Source organism: Hyla sarda, unplaced genomic scaffold (assembly GCF_029499605.1).
Source record: "Hyla sarda isolate aHylSar1 unplaced genomic scaffold, aHylSar1.hap1 scaffold_59, whole genome shotgun sequence".
Taxonomy (NCBI): domain Eukaryota; kingdom Metazoa; phylum Chordata; class Amphibia; order Anura; family Hylidae; genus Hyla; species Hyla sarda.
In genome coordinates, this window is record NW_026610603.1 from 384,293 (window position 1) to 403,154 (window position 18,862).

General features: G+C 45.3%; 1 protein-coding gene across 1 annotated transcript in view; it reads left to right on the forward strand.

Moving 5' to 3' along the window:
• The first annotated feature begins 450 nt into the window (after nucleotides 1–450).
• PCOLCE (procollagen C-endopeptidase enhancer) overlaps nucleotides 451–18,862 on the forward strand; it is a 69,587-nt gene continuing 51,175 nt past the window's right edge. Inside the window, exon 1 of the mRNA XM_056554176.1 lies at nucleotides 451–607. Within this exon, the coding sequence (XP_056410151.1) occupies nucleotides 534–607 (74 nt within the window). The 5' untranslated portion in view covers nucleotides 451–533. The remainder of the gene's footprint in view (nucleotides 608–18,862) is intronic.

Here is an 18,862-nt window from a genome sequence, read left to right on the forward strand (position 1 = left end):
GTGAGTGCACAGTGATGTGTGTGGTGTCAGTGTATATAGTGAGTGCACAGTGATGAGTGTGGTGTCAGTGTATATAGTGAGTGCACAGTGATGAGTGTGGTGTCAGTGTATATAGTGAATGCACAGTGATGAGTGTGGTGTCAGTGTATATAGTGAGTGCACAGTGATGAGTGTGGTGTCAGTGTATATAGTGAGTGCACAGTGATGAGTGTGGTGTCAGTGTATATAGTGAATGCACAGTGATGAGTGTGGTGTCAGTGTATATAGTGAGTGCACAGTGATGAGTGTGGTGTCAGTGTATATAGTGAGTGCACAGTGATGAGTGTGGTGTGTCAGTGTATATAGTGAGTGCACAGTGATGAGTGTGGTGTCAGTGTATATAGTGAGTGCACAGTGATGAGTGTGGTGTCAGTGTACTTGGAGGGGGAGTACAGCGCACATCTGTTTCCATTTACCCCCGCCCCCCTAGGTTCTTGTCCTCCTGACACCCATTTGCTGCCTCATTCCTCCTCCTGTCCGGTCAGCACTACACCATGAGCTCCGCTCTGCTACTCTGCTTCACCCTCTGCCTTGGACTCTGCTGGGCACAGAACACCAACTACACCAGGTAAGAACAGTGCCGGCTGGGGTCACCCCACACTGCCTCCTGTGGAGCGGACTGTCACATTAGGGGATGTAGCTGAGCCGAATCAATGGGGAAGAAATACAGCTGGAGTCATAAGAGGACAAAAGGTGTAGTGTAGGGGGGAAGGTGCAGTGTAGGGAGGGAAGGTATAGTGTAGGGAGGGAAGGTGTAGTGTAGGGAGGGAGGGAAGGTGTAGTGTAGGGGGGAAGGTGCAGTGTAGGGAGGGAAGGTGTAGTGTAGGGAGGGAAGGTGTAGTGTAGGGAGGGAGGGGAAGGTGTAGTGTAGAGAGGGAAGGTGTAGTGTAGGGAGGGAAGGTGTAGTGTAGGGAGGGAAGGTGTAGTGTAGGGAGGGAAGGTGTAGTGTAGGGAGGGAGGGAAGGTGTAGTGTAGGGAGGGAAGGTGTAGTGTAGGGAGGGAAGGTATAGTGTAGGGAGGGAAGGTGTAGTGTAGGGAGGGAGGGAAGGTGTAGTGTAGGGATGGAAGGTGTAGTGAAGGGAGGGAAGGTGTAGTGTAGGGAGGGAAGGTATAGTGTAGGGAGGGAAGGTGTAGTGTAGGGAGGGAGGGAAGGTGTAGTGTAGAGAGGGAAGGTGTAGTGTAGGGAGGGAAGGTGTAGTGTAGGGAGGGAGGGAAGGTGTAGTGTAGGGATGGAAGGTGTAGTGTAGGGAGGGAAGGTGTAGTGTAGGGAGGGAAGGTATAGTGTAGGGAGGGAAGGTGTAGTGTAGGGAGGGAAGGTGTAGTGTAGGGAGGGAAGGTGTAGTGTAGGGAGGGAAGGTATAGTGTAGGGAGGGAAGGTATAGTGTAGGGAGGGAAGGTATAGTGTAGGGAGGGAAGGTGTAGTGTAGGGAGGAAAGGTGTAGTGTAGGGAGGAAAGGTGTAGTGTGGGGAGGGAAGACGTAGTGTGGGGAGGGAAGGTGTAGTGTGGGGAAGGAAGGTGTAGTGTAGGGATGGAAGGTGTAGTGTAGAGAGGGAAGGTGTAGCGTGGTGAGGGAAGGTGAAGCGTGGAGAGGGAAGGTGTAGCGTGGAGAGGGAAGGCGTAGTGTAGGGAAGGTATAGTGTTGGGAGGGAAGGTGTAGTGTGGGGAGGGAAGACGTAGTGTGGGGAGGGAAGGTGTAGTGTAGAGAGGGAAGGTGTAGTGTAGGGAGGGAAGATGTAGTGTAGGGAGGAAAGGTGTAGTGTAGGGAGGAAAGGTGTAGTATAGGGAGGAAAGGTGTAGTGTAGGGAGGAAAGGTGTAGTGTAGGGAGGAAAGGTGTAGTGTAGGGAGGAAAGGTGTAGTGTAGGGAGGAAAGGTGTAGTGTAGAGAGGGAAGGTGTAGTGTAGGGAGGGAAGGTGTAGTGTAGGGAGGAAAGGTGTAGTGTAGGGAGGAAAGGTGTAGTGTAGGGAGGAAAGGTGTAGTGTAGAGAGGGAAGGTGTAGTGTAGGGAGGGAAGGTGTAGTTTAGGGAGGGAAGGTGTAGTTTAGGGAGGGAAGGTGTAGTTTAGGGAGGGAAGGTGTAGTGTAGGGAGGGAAGGTGTAGTGTAGAGAGGGAAGGTGTAGTGTAGAGAGGGAAGGTGTAGTTTAGGGAGGGAAGGTGTAGTTTAGGGAGGGAAGGTGTAGTTTAGGGAGGGAAGGTGTAGTTTAGGGAGAGAAGGTGTAGTGTAGGGAGGGAAGGTGTAGTGTAGGGAGGGAAGGTGTAGTTTAGGGAGGGAAAGTGTAGTTTAGGGAGGGAAGGTGTAGTTTAGGGAGGGAAGGTGTAGTTTAGGGAGGGAAGGTGTAGTGGAGGGAGGGTGTAGTGGAGGGAGGGAAGGTGTAGTGTAGGGAGGGAAGGTGTAGTGTCGGGAGGGAAGGTGTAGTGTCGGGAGGGAAGGTGTAGTGTCGGGAGGGAAGGTGTAGTGTCAGGAGGGAAGGTGTAGTGGAGGGAGGGAAGGTGTAGTGGAGGGAGGGAAGGTGTAGCCGAGGGAGGGAAGGTGTAGCGGAGGAATGGGAGGTGTAGTGGAGAAATGGGAGGTGTAGTATGGTTGGTGTAGTGATAGTGATTATAGTTGGGGGGGTCAGTTATATATACAGTCGGTGCAGTATGGTGGGTGTAGTGATAGTGATTATAGTTGGGGGGATCAGTTATATATACAGTCGGTGCAGTATTGTGGGTGTAGTGATAGTGATTATAGTTGGGGGGGTCAGTGATTATACATACAGTCGGTGCAGTATGGAGGGTGCAGTGATAGTGATTATAGTTGGGGGGGTCAGTAATTATATATACAGTCGGTACAGTATGGTGGGTGTATTGATAGTGATTATAGTTGGGGGGGTCAGTTATATATACAATCGGTGCAGTATGGAGGATGCAGTGATAGTGATTATAGTTGGGGGGGCAGTTATGTATACAATAGCTGCAGTATGGTGGGTGTAGTGATTATAGTTGGGGGGGGTCAGTTATATATAGTTGGTGCAGTATGGTGGGTGTAGTGATAGTGATTATAGTTGGGGGGTCAGTTATATATAGTTGGTGCAGTATGGTGGGTGTAGTGATAGTGATTATAGTTGGGGGGTCAGTTATATATACAGTCGGTGCAGTATGGTGGGTGTAGTGATAGTGATTATAGTTGGGGGGGTCAGTTATATATACAGTCGGTGCAGTATGGAGGGTGTAGTGATAGTGATTATAGTTGGGGGGTCAGTTATATATACAGTCGGTGCAGTATGGTGGGTGCAGTGATAGTGATTATAGTTGGGGGGGGTCAGTTATATATACAGTCGGTGCAGTATGGTGGGTGTAGTGATAGTGATTATAGTTGGGGGGGTCAGTTATATATACAGTCGGTGCAGTATGGAGGGTGTAGTGATAGTGATTATAGTTGGGGGGTCAGTTATATATACAGTCGGTGCAGTATGGTGGGTGTAGTGATAGTGATTATAGTTGAGGGGGTCAGTTATATATACAGTCGGTGCAGTATGGTGAATGTAGTGATAGTGATTATAGTTGGGGGGGTCAGTTATATATACAGTCGGTGCAGTATGGTGGGTGTAGTGATAGTGATTATAGTAGTGGGGGGTCAGTTATATATACAATCGGTGTAGTATGGTGGGTGTAGTGATAGTGATTATAGTTGGGGGGGTCAGTGATTATACATACAGTCGGTGCAGTATGGTGGGTGTAGTGATAGTGATTATAGTTGGGGGGGTCAGTTATATATACAGTCGGTGCAGTATGGTGGGTGTAGTGATAGTGAATATAGTTGGGGGGGGTCAGTTATATATACAGTCGGTGCAGTATGGTGGGTGTAGTGATAGTGATTATAGTTGAGGGGGTCAGTTATATATACAGTCGGTGCAGAATGGTGGGTGTAGTGATAGTGATTATAGTTGGGGTGGTCAGTTATATATACAGTCGGTGCAGTATGGTGGGTGTAGTGATAGTGATTATAGTTGGGGGGTCAGTTATATATACAATCGGTGCAGTATGGTGGGTGCAGTGATAGTGATTATAGTTGTGGGGGGTCAGTTATTTATACAGTCGGTGCAGTATGGTGGGTGCAGTGATAGTGATTATAGTTGGGGGGGTCAGTTATATATACAGTCGGTGCAGTATGGTGGATGTAGTGATAGTGATTATAGTTGGGGGGGTCAGTTATATATACAATCGGTGCAGTATGGTGGGTGTAGTGATAGTGATTATAGTTGGGGGGGTCAGTTATATATACAGTCGGTGCAGTATAGTGGGTGTAGTGATAGTGATTATAGTTGGGGGGGTCAGTTATACATACAGTCGGTGCAGTATGGTGGGTGTAGTGATAGTGATTATAGTTGGGGGGGTCAGTTATATATACAGTTGGTGCAGTATGGTGGGTGTAGTGATAGTGAATATAGTTGGAGTGGTCAGTTATATATACAATCGGTGCAGTATGGAGGGTGTAGTGATAGTGATTATAGTTGGGGGGGGTCAGTTATATATACAATCGGTGCAGTATGGTGGGTGCAGTGATAGTGATTATAGTAGTGGGGGGTCAGTTATATATACAATCGGTGAAGTATGGAGGGTGTAGTGATAGTGATTATAGTTGGGGGGGTCAGTTATATATACAGTCGGTGCAGTATGGTGGGTGTAGTGATAGTGATTATAGTTGGGGGGGTCAGTTATATATACAGTCGGTGCAGTATGGTGGGTGTAGTGATAGTGAATACAGTTGGGGGGTCAGTTATATATACAGTTGGTGCAGTATGGTGGGTGCAGTGATAGTGATTATAGTTGGGGGGGTCAGTTATATATACAGTCGATGCAGTATGGTGGGTGTAGTGATAGTGATTATAGTTGGGGGGTCAGTTATATATACAATCGGTGCAGTATGGTTGGTGTAGTGATAGTGATTATAGTTGGGGGGGTCAGTTATATATACAGTCGATGCAGTATGTTGGGTGTAGTGATAGTGATTTTAGTTGGGGGGGTCAGTTATATATACAGTCGGTGCAGTATGGTGGGTGTAGTGATAGTGATTATAGTTGGGGGGGTCAGTTATACATACAGTCGGTGCAGTATGGTGGGTGTAGTGATAGTGATTATAGTTGGGGGGGTCAGTTATATATACAATCGGTGCAGTATGGTGGGTGCAGTGATAGTGATTATAGTTGGGGGGGTCAGTTATATATACAATCGGTGCAGTATGGTGGATGTAGTGATAGTGATTATAGTTGGGGGGTCAGTTACATATACAATCGGTGCAGTATGGTGGGTGTAGTGATAGTGATTATAGTTGGGGGGTCAGTTATATATACAGTCGGTGCAGTATGGTGGGTGTAGTGATAGTGATTATAGTTGGGGGGGTCAGTTATATATACAATCGGTGCAGTATGGTGGGTGCAGTGATAGTGATTATAGTTGGGGGGGTCAGTTATATATACAATCGGTGCAGTATGGTGGGTGTAGTGATAGTGATTATAGTTGGGGGGGTCAGTTATATATACAGTCGGTGCAGTATGGTGGGTGTAGTGATAGTGATTATAGTTGGTGGGGGTCAGTTATATATACAGTCGGTGCAGTATGGTGGGTGTAGTGATAGTGATTATAGTTGGGGGGGTCAGTTATATATACAGTCGGTGCAGTATGGTGGGTGCAGTGATAGTGATTATAGTTGGGGGGGTCAGTTATATATACAGTCGGTGCAGTATGGTTGGTGCAGTGATAGTGATTATAGTTGGGGGGGTCAGTTATATATACAATCGGTGCAGTATGGTGGGTGTAGTGATAGTGATTATAGTTGGGGGGTCAGTTATATATACAGTCGGTGCAGTATGGTGGGTGTAGTGATAGTGATTATAGTTGGGGGGTCAGTTATATATACAGTCGGTGCAGTATGGTGGGTGTAGTGATAGTGATTATAGTTGGGGGGGTCAGTTATATATACAATAGGTGCAGTATGGTGGGTGTAGTGATAGTGATTATAGTTGGGGGGTCAGTTATATATACAATAGGTGCAGTATGGTGGGTGTAGTGATAGTGATTATAGTTGGGGGGGTCAGTTATATATACAGTCGGTGCAGTATGGTGGGTGTAGTGATAGTGATTATAGTTGGGGGGTCAGTTATATATACAGTAGGTGCAGTATGGTGGGTGTAGTGATAGTGAATATAGTTGGGGGGGTCAGTTATATATACAATCGGTGCAGTATGGTGGGTGTAGTGATAGTGATTATAGTTGAGGGGGTCAGTTATATATACAGTCGGTGCAGTATGTTGGGTGTAGTGATAGTGATTATAGTTGGGGGGGTCAGTTATATATACAGTCGGTGCAGTATGTTGGGTGTAGTGATAGTGATTATAGTTGGGGGGGTCAGTTATATATACAGTCGGTGCAGTATGTTGGGTGTAGTGATAGTGATTATAGTTGGGGGGGTCAGTTATATATACAGTCGGTGCAGTATGGTGGGTGTAGTGATAGTGATTATAGTTGGGGGGGTCAGTTATATATACAATCGGTGCAGTATGGTGGGTGTAGTGATAGTGATTATAGTTGGGGGGGGGGTCAGTTATATATACAGTCGGTGCAGTATGGTGGGTGTAGTGATAGTGATTATAGTTGGGGGGGGTCAGTTATATATACAGTCAGTGCAGTATGGTGGGTGTAGTGATAGTGATTATAGTTGGGGGGGGTCAGTTATATATACAGTCGGTGCAGTATGGTGGGTGTAGTGATAGTGATTATAGTTGGGGGGGGTCAGTTATTTATACAGTCGGTGCAGTATGGTGGATGTAGTGATAGTGATTATAGTTGGGGGGGGTCAGTTATATATACAATCGGTGCAGTATGGTGGGTGTAGTGATAGTGATTATAGTTGGGGGGGTCAGTTATATATACAGTCGGTGCAGTATGGTGGGTGTAGTGATAGTGATTATAGTTGGGGGGGTCAGTTATATATACAGTCGGTGCAGTATGGTGGGTGTAGTGATAGTGATTATAGTTGGGGGGGGTCAGTTATACATACAGTCGGTGCAGTATGGTGGGTGTAGTGATAGTGATTATAGTTGGGGGGGTCAGTTATATATACAGTCGGTGCAGTATGGTGGGTGTAGTGATAGTGATTATAGTTGGGGGGGTCAGTTATATATACAGTCGGTGCAGTATGGAGGGTGTAGTGATAGTGATTATAGTTGGGGGGGGGGGTCAGTTATATATACAGTCGGTGCAGTATGGTGGGTGTAGTGATAGTGATTATAGTTGGGGGGGTCAGTTATATATACAGTCGGTGCAGTATGGTGGGTGTAGTGATAGTGTTTATAGTTGGGGGGGTCAGTTATATATACAGTCGGTGCAGTATGGTGGGTGTAGTGATAGTGATTATAGTTGGGGGGGTCAGTTATATATACAGTCGGTGCAGTATGGTGGGTGCAGTGATAGTGATTATAGTTGGGGGGGTCAGTTATATATACAATCGGTGCAGTATGGTGGGTGTAGTGATAGTGATTATAGTTGGGGGGTCAGTTATATATACAGTCGGTGCAGTATGGTGGGTGTAGTGATAGTGATTATAGTTGGGGGGGTCAGTTATATATACAGTCGGTGCAGTATGGAGGGTGTAGTGATAGTGATTATAGTTGGGGGGTCAGTTATATATACAGTTGGTGCAGTATGGTGGGTGTAGTGATAGTGATTATAGTTGGGGGGATCAGTTATATATACAGTCGGTGCAGTATTGTGGGTGTAGTGATAGTGATTATAGTTGGGGGGGTCAGTGATTATACATACAGTCGGTGCAGTATGGAGGGTGCAGTGATAGTGATTATAGTTGGGGGGGTCAGTAATTATATATACAGTCGGTACAGTATGGTGGGTGTATTGATAGTGATTATAGTTGGGGGGGTCAGTTATATATACAATCGGTGCAGTATGGAGGATGCAGTGATAGTGATTATAGTTGGGGGGGCAGTTATGTATACAATAGCTGCAGTATGGTGGGTGTAGTGATTATAGTTGGGGGGGGTCAGTTATATATAGTTGGTGCAGTATGGTGGGTGTAGTGATAGTGATTATAGTTGGGGGGTCAGTTATATATAAATGGTGCAGTATGGTGGGTGTAGTGATAGTGATTATAGTTGGGGGGTCAGTTATATATACAGTCGGTGCAGTATGGTGGGTGTAGTGATAGTGATTATAGTTGGGGGGGTGTCAGTTATATATACAGTCGGTGCAGTATGGAGGGTGTAGTGATAGTGATTATAGTTGGGGGGTCAGTTATATATACAGTCGGTGCAGTATGGTGGGTGCAGTGATAGTGATTATAGTTGGGGGGGGTCAGTTATATATACAGTCGGTGCAGTATGGTGGGTGTAGTGATAGTGATTATAGTTGGGGGGGTCAGTTATATATACAGTCGGTGCAGTATGGAGGGTGTAGTGATAGTGATTATAGTTGGGGGGTCAGTTATATATACAGTCGGTGCAGTATGGTGGGTGTAGTGATTATAGTTGGGGGGGTCAGTTATATATACAGTCGGTGCAGTATGGTGGGTGTAGTGATAGTGATTATAGTTGGGGGGGTCAGTGATTATACATACAGTCGGTGCAGTATGGTGGGTGTAGTGATAGTGATTATAGTTGGGGGGGTCAGTTATATATACAGTCGGTGCAGTATGGTGGGTGTAGTGATAGTGAATATAGTTGGGGGGGTCAGTTATATATACAGTCGGTGCAGTATGGTGGGTGTAGTGATAGTGATTATAGTTGAGGGGGTCAGTTATATATACAGTCGGTGCAGTATGGTGGGTGTAGTGATAGTGATTATAGTTGGGGTGGTCAGTTATATATACAGTCGGTGCAGTATGGTGGGTGTAGTGATAGTGATTATAGTTGGGGGGGTCAGTTATATATACAATCGGTGCAGTATGGTGGGTGCAGTGATAGTGATTATAGTTGTGGGGGGTCAGTTATTTATACAGTCGGTGCAGTATGGTGGGTGTAGTGATAGTGATTATAGTTGGGGGGGGTCAGTTATATATACAGTTGGTGCAGTATGGTGGGTGTAGTGATAGTGAATATAGTTGGAGTGGTCAGTTATATATACAATCGGTGCAGTATGGAGGGTGTAGTGATAGTGATTATAGTTGGGGGGGTCAGTTATATATACAATCGGTGCAGTATGGTGGGTGCAGTGATAGTGATTATAGTAGTGGGGGGTCAGTTATATATACAATCGGTGAAGTATGGAGGGTGTAGTGATAGTGATTATAGTTGGGGGGGTCAGTTATATATACAGTCGGTGCAGTATGGTGGGTGTAGTGATAGTGAATACAGTTGGGGGGTCAGTTATATATACAGTCGGTGCAGTATGGTGGGTGCAGTGATAGTGATTATAGTTGGGGGGGTCAGTTATATATACAGTCGATGCAGTATGGTGGGTGTAGTGATAGTGATTATAGTTGGGGTGGTCAGTTATATATACAGTCGGTGCAGTATGGTGGGTGTAGTGATAGTGATTATAGTTGGGGGGGGGGGGTCAGTTATATATACAATCGGTGCAGTATGGTTGGTGTAGTGATAGTGATTATAGTTGGGGGGGTCAGTTATATATACAGTCGATGCAGTATGTTGGGTGTAGTGATAGTGATTTTAGTTGGGGGGGTCAGTTATATATACAGTTGGTGCAGTATGGTGGGTGTAGTGATAGTGATTATAGTTGGGGGGGTCAGTTATATATCCAGTCGGTGCAGTATGGTGGGTGTAGTGATAGTGATTATAGTTGGGGGGGTCAGTTATACATACAGTCGGTGCAGTATGGTGGGTGTAGTGATAGTGATTATAGTTGGGGGGGGGGGGTCAGTTATATATACAGTCGGTGCAGTATGGTGGGTGTAGTGATAGTGATTATAGTTGGGGGGGTCAGTTATATATACAGTCGGTGCAGTATGGTGGGTGTAGTGATAGTGATTATAGTTGGGGGGTCAGTTATATATACAGTCGGTGCAGTATGGTGGGTGTAGTGATAGTGATTATAGTTGGGGGGGTCAGTTATATATACAGTCGGTGCAGTATGGTGGGTGCAGTGATAGTGATTATAGTTGGGGGGGTCAGTTATATATACAATCGGTGCAGTATGGTGGGTGTAGTGATAGTGATTATAGTTGGGGGGTCAGTTATATATACAGTCGGTGCAGTATGGTGGGTGTAGTGATAGTGATTATAGTTGGGGGGGTCAGTTATATATACAGTCGGTGCAGTATGGAGGGTGTAGTGATAGTGATTATAGTTGGGGGGTCAGTTATATATACAGTTGGTGCAGTATGGTGGGTGTAGTGATAGTGATTATAGTTGGGGGGATCAGTTATATATACAGTCGGTGCAGTATTGTGGGTGTAGTGATAGTGATTATAGTTGGGGGGGTCAGTGATTATACATACAGTCGGTGCAGTATGGAGGGTGCAGTGATAGTGATTATAGTTGGGGGGGTCAGTAATTATATATACAGTCGGTACAGTATGGTGGGTGTATTGATAGTGATTATAGTTGGGGGGTCAGTTATATATACAATCGGTGCAGTATGGAGGATGCAGTGATAGTGATTATAGTTGGGGGGGCAGTTATGTATACAATAGCTGCAGTATGGTGGGTGTAGTGATTATAGTTGGGGGGGGTCAGTTATATATAGTTGGTGCAGTATGGTGGGTGTAGTGATAGTGATTATAGTTGGGGGGTCAGTTATATATAGTTGGTGCAGTATGGTGGGTGTAGTGATAGTGATTATAGTTGGGGGGTCAGTTATATATACAGTCGGTGCAGTATGGTGGGTGTAGTGATAGTGATTATAGTTGGGGGGGTGTCAGTTATATATACAGTCGGTGCAGTATGGAGGGTGTAGTGATAGTGATTATAGTTGGGGGGGTCAGTTATATATACAGTCGGTGCAGTATGGTGGGTGCAGTGATAGTGATTATAGTTGGGGGGGGTCAGTTATATATACAGTCGGTGCAGTATGGTGGGTGTAGTGATAGTGATTATAGTTGGGGGGGTCAGTTATATATACAGTCGGTGCAGTATGGAGGGTGTAGTGATAGTGATTATAGTTGGGGGGTCAGTTATATATACAGTCGGTGCAGTATGGTGGGTGTAGTGATTATAGTTGGGGGGGTCAGTTATATATACAGTCGGTGCAGTATGGTGGGTGTAGTGATAGTGATTATAGTTGGGGGGGGTCAGTGATTATACATACAGTCGGTGCAGTATGGTGGGTGTAGTGATAGTGATTATAGTTGGGGGGGTCAGTTATATATACAGTCGGTGCAGTATGGTGGGTGTAGTGATAGTGAATATAGTTGGGGGGGTCAGTTATATATACAGTCGGTGCAGTATGGTGGGTGTAGTGATAGTGATTATAGTTGGGGGGGGTCAGTTATATATACAGTCGGTGCAGTATGGTGGGTGTAGTGATAGTGATTATAGTTGGGGTGGTCAGTTATATATACAGTCGGTGCAGTATGGTGGGTGTAGTGATAGTGATTATAGTTGGGGGGGTCAGTTATATATACAATCGGTGCAGTATGGTGGGTGCAGTGATAGTGATTATAGTTGTGGGGGGTCAGTTATTTATACAGTCGGTGCAGTATGGTGGGTGTAGTGATAGTGATTATAGTTGGGGGGGTCAGTTATACATACAGTCGGTGCAGTATGGTGGGTGTAGTGATAGTGATTATAGTTGGGGGGGGTCAGTTATATATACAGTTGGTGCAGTATGGTGGGTGTAGTGATAGTGAATATAGTTGGAGTGGTCAGTTATATATACAATCGGTGCAGTATGGAGGGTGTAGTGATAGTGATTATAGTTGGGGGGGTCAGTTATATATACAATCGGTGCAGTATGGTGGGTGCAGTGATAGTGATTATAGTAGTGGGGGGTCAGTTATATATACAATCGGTGAAGTATGGAGGGTGTAGTGATAGTGATTATAGTTGGGGGGGTCAGTTATATATACAGTCGGTGCAGTATGGTGGGTGTAGTGATAGTGAATACAGTTGGGGGGTCAGTTATATATACAGTCGGTGCAGTATGGTGGGTGCAGTGATAGTGATTATAGTTGGGGGGGTCAGTTATATATACAGTCGATGCAGTATGGTGGGTGTAGTGATAGTGATTATAGTTGGGGTGGTCAGTTATATATACAGTCGGTGCAGTATGGTGGGTGTAGTGATAGTGATTATAGTTGGGGGGGGGGTCAGTTATATATACAATCGGTGCAGTATGGTTGGTGTAGTGATAGTGATTATAGTTGGGGGGGTCAGTTATATATACAGTCGATGCAGTATGTTGGGTGTAGTGATAGTGATTTTAGTTGGGGGGGTCAGTTATATATACAGTTGGTGCAGTATGGTGGGTGTAGTGATAGTGATTATAGTTGGGGGGGTCAGTTATATATACAGTCGGTGCAGTATGGTGGGTGTAGTGATAGTGATTATAGTTGGGGGGGTCAGTTATACATACAGTCGGTGCAGTATGGTGGGTGTAGTGATAGTGATTATAGTTGGGGGGGTCAGAAGGTGCAGTATGGTGGATGTAGTGATAGTGATTATAGTTGGGGGGTCAGTTACATATACAATCGGTGCAGTATGGTGGGTGTAGTGATAGTGATTATAGTTGGGGGGTCAGTTATATATACAGTCGGTGCAGTATGGTGGGTGTAGTGATAGTGATTATAGTTGGGGGGGTCAGAAGGTGCAGTATGGTGGATGTAGTGATAGTGATTATAGTTGGGGGGTCAGTTACATATACAATCGGTGCAGTATGGTGGGTGTAGTGATAGTGATTATAGTTGGGGGGTCAGTTATATATACAGTCGGTGCAGTATGGTGGGTGTAGTGATAGTGATTATAGTTGGGGGGGTCAGTTATATATACAATCGGTGCAGTATGGTGGGTGCAGTGATAGTGATTATAGTTGGGGGGGTCAGTTATATATACAATCGGTGCAGTATGGTGGGTGTAGTGATAGTGATTATAGTTGGGGGGGGTCAGTTATATATACAGTCGGTGCAGTATGGTGGGTGTAGTGATAGTGATTATAGTTGGGGGGGGTCAGTTATATATACAGTCGGTGCAGTATGGTGGGTGTAGTGATAGTGATTATAGTTGGGGGGGTCAGTTATATATACAGTCGGTGCAGTATGGTGGGTGCAGTGATAGTGATTATAGTTGGGGGGGTCAGTTATATATACAGTCGGTGCAGTATGGTGGGTGCAGTGATAGTGATTATAGTTGGGGGGGTCAGTTATATATACAATCGGTGCAGTATGGTGGGTGTAGTGATAGTGATTATAGTTGGGGGGGTCAGTTATATATACAATCGGTGCAGTATGGTGGGTGTAGTGATAGTGATTATAGTTGGGGGGTCAGTTATATATACAGTCGGTGCAGTATGGTGGGTGTAGTGATAGTGATTATAGTTGGGGGGTCAGTTATATTTACAGTCGGTGCAGTATGGTGGGTGTAGTGATAGTGATTATAGTTGGGGGGGTCAGTTATATATACAATAGGTGCAGTATGGTGGGTGTAGTGATAGTGATTATAGTTGGGGGGTCAGTTATATATACAATAGGTGCAGTATGGTGGGTGTAGTGATAGTGATTATAGTTGGGGGGGTCAGTTATATATACAGTCGGTGCAGTATAGTGGGTGTAGTGATAGTGATTATAGTTGGGGGGGTCAGTTATATATACAGTCGGTGCAGTATGGTGGGTGTAGTGATAGTGATTATAGTTGGGGGGGTCAGCTATATATACAATCGGTGCAGTATGGTGGGTGTAGTGATAGTGAATATAGTTGGGGGGGTCAGTTATATATACAATCGGTGCAGTATGGTGGGTGTAGTGATAGTGATTATAGTTGGGGGGGTCAGTTATATATACAGTCGGTGCAGTATGTTGGGTGTAGTGATAGTGATTATAGTTGGGGGGTCAGTTATATATACAGTCGGTGCAGTATGGTGGGTGTAGTGATAGTGATTATAGTTGGGGGGGTCAGTTACATATACAATCGGTGCAGTATGGTGGGTGTAGTGATAGTGATTATAGTTGGGGGGGTCAGTTATATATACAGTCGGTGCAGTATGTTGGGTGTAGTGATAGTGATTATAGTTGGGGGGGTCAGTTATATATACAGTCGGTGCAGTATGGTGGGTGTAGTGATAGTGATTATAGTTGGGGGGGTCAGTTATATATACAATCGGTGCAGTATGGTGGGTGTAGTGATAGTGATTATAGTTGGGGGGGGGTCAGTTATATATACAGTCGGTGCAGTATGGTGGGTGTAGTGATAGTGATTATAGTTGGGGGGGGTCAGTTATATATACAGTCGGTGCAGTATGGTGGGTGTAGTGATAGTGATTATAGTTGGGGGGGTCAGTTATATATACAATAGGTGCAGTATGGTGGGTGTAGTGATAGTGATTATAGTTGGGGGGTCAGTTATATATACAATAGGTGCAGTATGGTGGGTGTAGTGATAGTGATTATAGTTGGGGGGGTCAGTTATATATACAGTCGGTGCAGTATAGTGGGTGTAGTGATAGTGATTATAGTTGGGGGGGTCAGTTATATATACAGTCGGTGCAGTATGGTGGGTGTAGTGATAGTGATTATAGTTGGGGGGTCAGTTATATATACAGTCGGTGCAGTATGGTGGGTGTAGTGATAGTGAATATAGTTGGGGGGGGTCAGTTATATATACAATCGGTGCAGTATAGTGGGTGTAGTGATAGTGATTATAGTTGGGGGGGTCAGTTATATATACAGTCGGTGCAGTATGGTGGGTGTAGTGATAGTGATTATAGTTGGGGGGTCAGTTATATATACAGTCGGTGCAGTATGGTGGGTGCAGTGATAGTGATTATAGTTGGGGGGGGTCAGTTATATATACAATCGGTGCAGTATGGTGGGTGTAGTGATAGTGATTATAGTTGGGGGGGTCAGTTATATATACAGTCGGTGCAGTATGTTGGGTGTAGTGATAGTGATTATAGTTGGGGGGGTCAGTTATATATACAGTCGGTGCAGTATGTTGGGTGTAGTGATAGTGATTATAGTTGGGGGGGTCAGTTATATATACAGTCGGTGCAGTATGGTGGGTGTAGTGATAGTGATTATAGTTGGGGGGGTCAGTTATATATACAATCAGTGCAGTATGGTGGGTGTAGTGATAGTGATTATAGTTGGGGGGGGGTCAGTTATATATACAGTCGGTGCAGTATGGTGGGTGTAGTTATAGTGATTATAGTTGGGGGGGGTCAGTTATATATACAGTCGGTGCAGTATGGTGGGTGTAGTGATAGTGATTATAGTTGGGGGGGGGGTCAGTTATATATACAGTCGGTGCAGTATGGTGGGTGTAGTGATAGTGATTATAGTTGGGGGGGTCAGTTATTTATACAGTCGGTGCAGTATGGTGGATGTAGTGATAGTGATTATAGTTAGGGGGGTCAGTTATATATACAATCGGTGCAGTATGGAGGGTGTAGTGATAGTGATTATAGTTGGGGGGGTCAGTTATATATACAGTCGGTGCAGTATGGTGGGTGTAGTGATAGTGATTATAGTTGGGGGGTCAGTTATATATACAGTCGGTGCAGTATGGTGGGTGTAGTGATAGTGATTATAGTTGGGGGGGTCAGTTACATATACAATCGGTGCAGTATGGTGGGTGTAGTTATAGTGATTATAGTTGGGGGGGTCAGTTATATATACAGTCGGTGCATTATGGTGGGTGTAGTGATAGTGATTATAGTTGGGGGGGGTCAGTTATACATACAGTCGGTGCAGTATGGTGGGTGTAGTGATAGTGATTATAGTTGGGGGGGTCAGTTATATATACAGTCGGTGCAGTATGGTGGGTGTAGTGATAGTGATTATAGTTGGGGGGGTCAGTTATATATACAGTCGGTGCAGTATGGAGGGTGTAGTGATAGTGATTATAGTTGGGGGGGGGGCAATTATATATACAGTCGGTGCAGTATGGTGGGTGTAGTGATAGTGATTATAGTTGGGGGGTCAGTTATATATACAGTCGGTGCAGTATGGTGGGTGTAGTGATAGTGATTATAGTTGGGGGGGTCAGTTATATATACAGTCGGTGCAGTATGGTGGGTGCAGTGATAGTGATTATAGTTGGGGGGGTCAGTTATATATACAATCGGTGCAGTATGGTGGGTGTAGTGATAGTGATTATAGTTGGGGGGTCAGTTATATATACAGTCGGTGCAGTATGGTGGGTGTAGTGATAGTGATTATAGTTGGGGGGGTCAGTTATATATACAGTCGGTGCACTATGGAGGGTGTAGTGATAGTGATTATAGTTGGGGGGTCAGTTATATATACAATCGGTGCAGTATGGTGGGTGTAGTGATATTGATTATAGTTTGGGGGGTCAGTGATTATATATACAGTCGGTGCAGTATGGTGGGTGTAGTGATAGTGATTATAGCTGGGGGGGTGTCAGTTATATATACAGTCGGTGCAGTATGGTGGATGTAGTGATAGTGATTATAGTTGGGGGGGGGTCAGTTATATATACAGTCGGTGCAGTATGGTGGGTGTAGTGATAGTGATTATTGTTGGGGGGGTCAGTTATATATACAGTCGGTGCAGTATGGTGGGTGTAGTGATAGTGATTATAGTTGGGGGGGTGTCAGTTATATATACAGTCGGTGCAGTATGGTGGGTGCAGTGATAGTGATTATAGTTGGGGGGGTCAGTTATATATACAGTCGGTGCAGTATGGTGGGTGTAGTGATAGTGATTATAGTTGGGGGGGTCAGTTATATATACAATCGGTGTAGTATGGTGGGTGTAGTGATAGTGATTATAGTTGGGGGGTCAGTTATATATACAGTCGGTGCAGTATGGAGGGTGTAGTGATAGTGATTATAGTTGGGGGGGTCAGTTATATATACAGTCGGTGCAGTATGGAGGGTGTAGTGATAGTGATTATAGTTGGGGGGGGTCAGTTATATATACAGTCGGTGCAGTATGGAGGGTGTAGTGATAGTGATTATAGTTGGGGGGGGTCAGTTATATATACAGTCGGTGCAGTATGGTGGGTGTAGTGATAGTGATTATAGTTGGGGGGGTCAGTTATATATACAGTCGGTGCAGTATGGTGGGTGTAGTGCAGTTGGTGTAGCAGAGTAAAGCTTCTGTGATCATTGATGTAGCAGAGGCGACAGGGTTTGGACAGACTTCAGGTTCAGTAAATATTTGCTGGCACTTTGGACTCGTAGCGTTCACCTTCGCTCACCCTGTGTCCCCCACAGCGATCATTCGCCATTTGTCAGGTGACACAATCCTATAAATGATCAGCAGTATAATCATTGGCGCCGCTGATCATTATTACACTAAATATTATTGTACGGTCTGAATATTCACGACCTCGCACGCCCCCCTCTTGGCAGCTGAAACCAGAGACGTTCCAGTAATTCAAGGTCCGGACGCTTTAACCAAATTAAAGGAGTTTGAAGCGCCGCAGAAGCCGGAAAGATTGTGGAGTCAGTTATCAATGGACGGTGTGTACCTCTATAAAGAGGCCTGTGAGGAGGGAGGGCGGCCATACTGGAGTCTATACATAACATCACTGTGTATACAGGAGGGCGACCATACTGGAGTCTATACATAACATCACTGTGTATACAGGAGGGAGGGCGACCATACTGGAGTCTATACATAACACCACTGTATATACAGGAGGGAGGGCGGCCATACTGGAGTCTATACATAACACCACTGTATATACAGGAGGGAGGGCGACCATACTGGAGTCTATACATAACATCACTGTGTATACAGGAGGGAGGGCGGCCATACTGGAGTCTATACATAACACCACTGTATATACAGGAGGGAGGGCGGCCATACTGGAGTCTATACATAACATCACTGTATATGCAGGAGGGAGGGCGGCCATACTGGAGTCTATACATAACATCACTGTATATACAGGAGGGAGGGCGACCATACTGGAGTCTATACATAACATCACTGTATATACAGGAGGGAGGGCGACCATACTGGAGTCTATAGATAACATCACTGTGTATACAGGAGGGAGGGCGGCCATACTGGAGTCTATACATAACATCACTGTGTATACAGGAGGGAGGGCGACCATACTGGAGTCTATACATAACATCACTGTGTATACAGGAGGGCGGCCATACTGGAGTCTATACATAACATCACTGTGTATACAGGAGGGAGGGCGACCATACTGGAGTCTATACATAACACCACTGTGTATACAGGAGGGAGGGCGGCCATACTGGAGTCTATACATAACACCACTGTATATACAGGAGGGCGGCCATACTGGAGTCTATACATAACATCACTGTATATACAGGAGGGCGGCCATACTGGAGTCTATACATAACATCACTGTATATACAGGAGGGCGGCCATACTGGAGTCTATACATAACATCACTGTATATACAGGAGGGAGGGCGACCATACTGGAGTCTATACATAACATCACTGTGTATACAGGAGGGAGGGCGACCATACTGGAGTCTATACATAACATCACTGTATATACAGGAGGGAGGGCGACCATACTGGAGTCTATACATAACACCACTGTATATACAGGAGGGAGGGCGGCCATACTGGAGTCTATACGTAACATCACTGTGTATACAGGAGGGAGGGCTGCCATACTGGAGTCTATACATAACATCACTGTGTATACAGGAGGGAGGGCGGCCATACTGGAGTCTATACATAACATCACTGTATATACAGGAG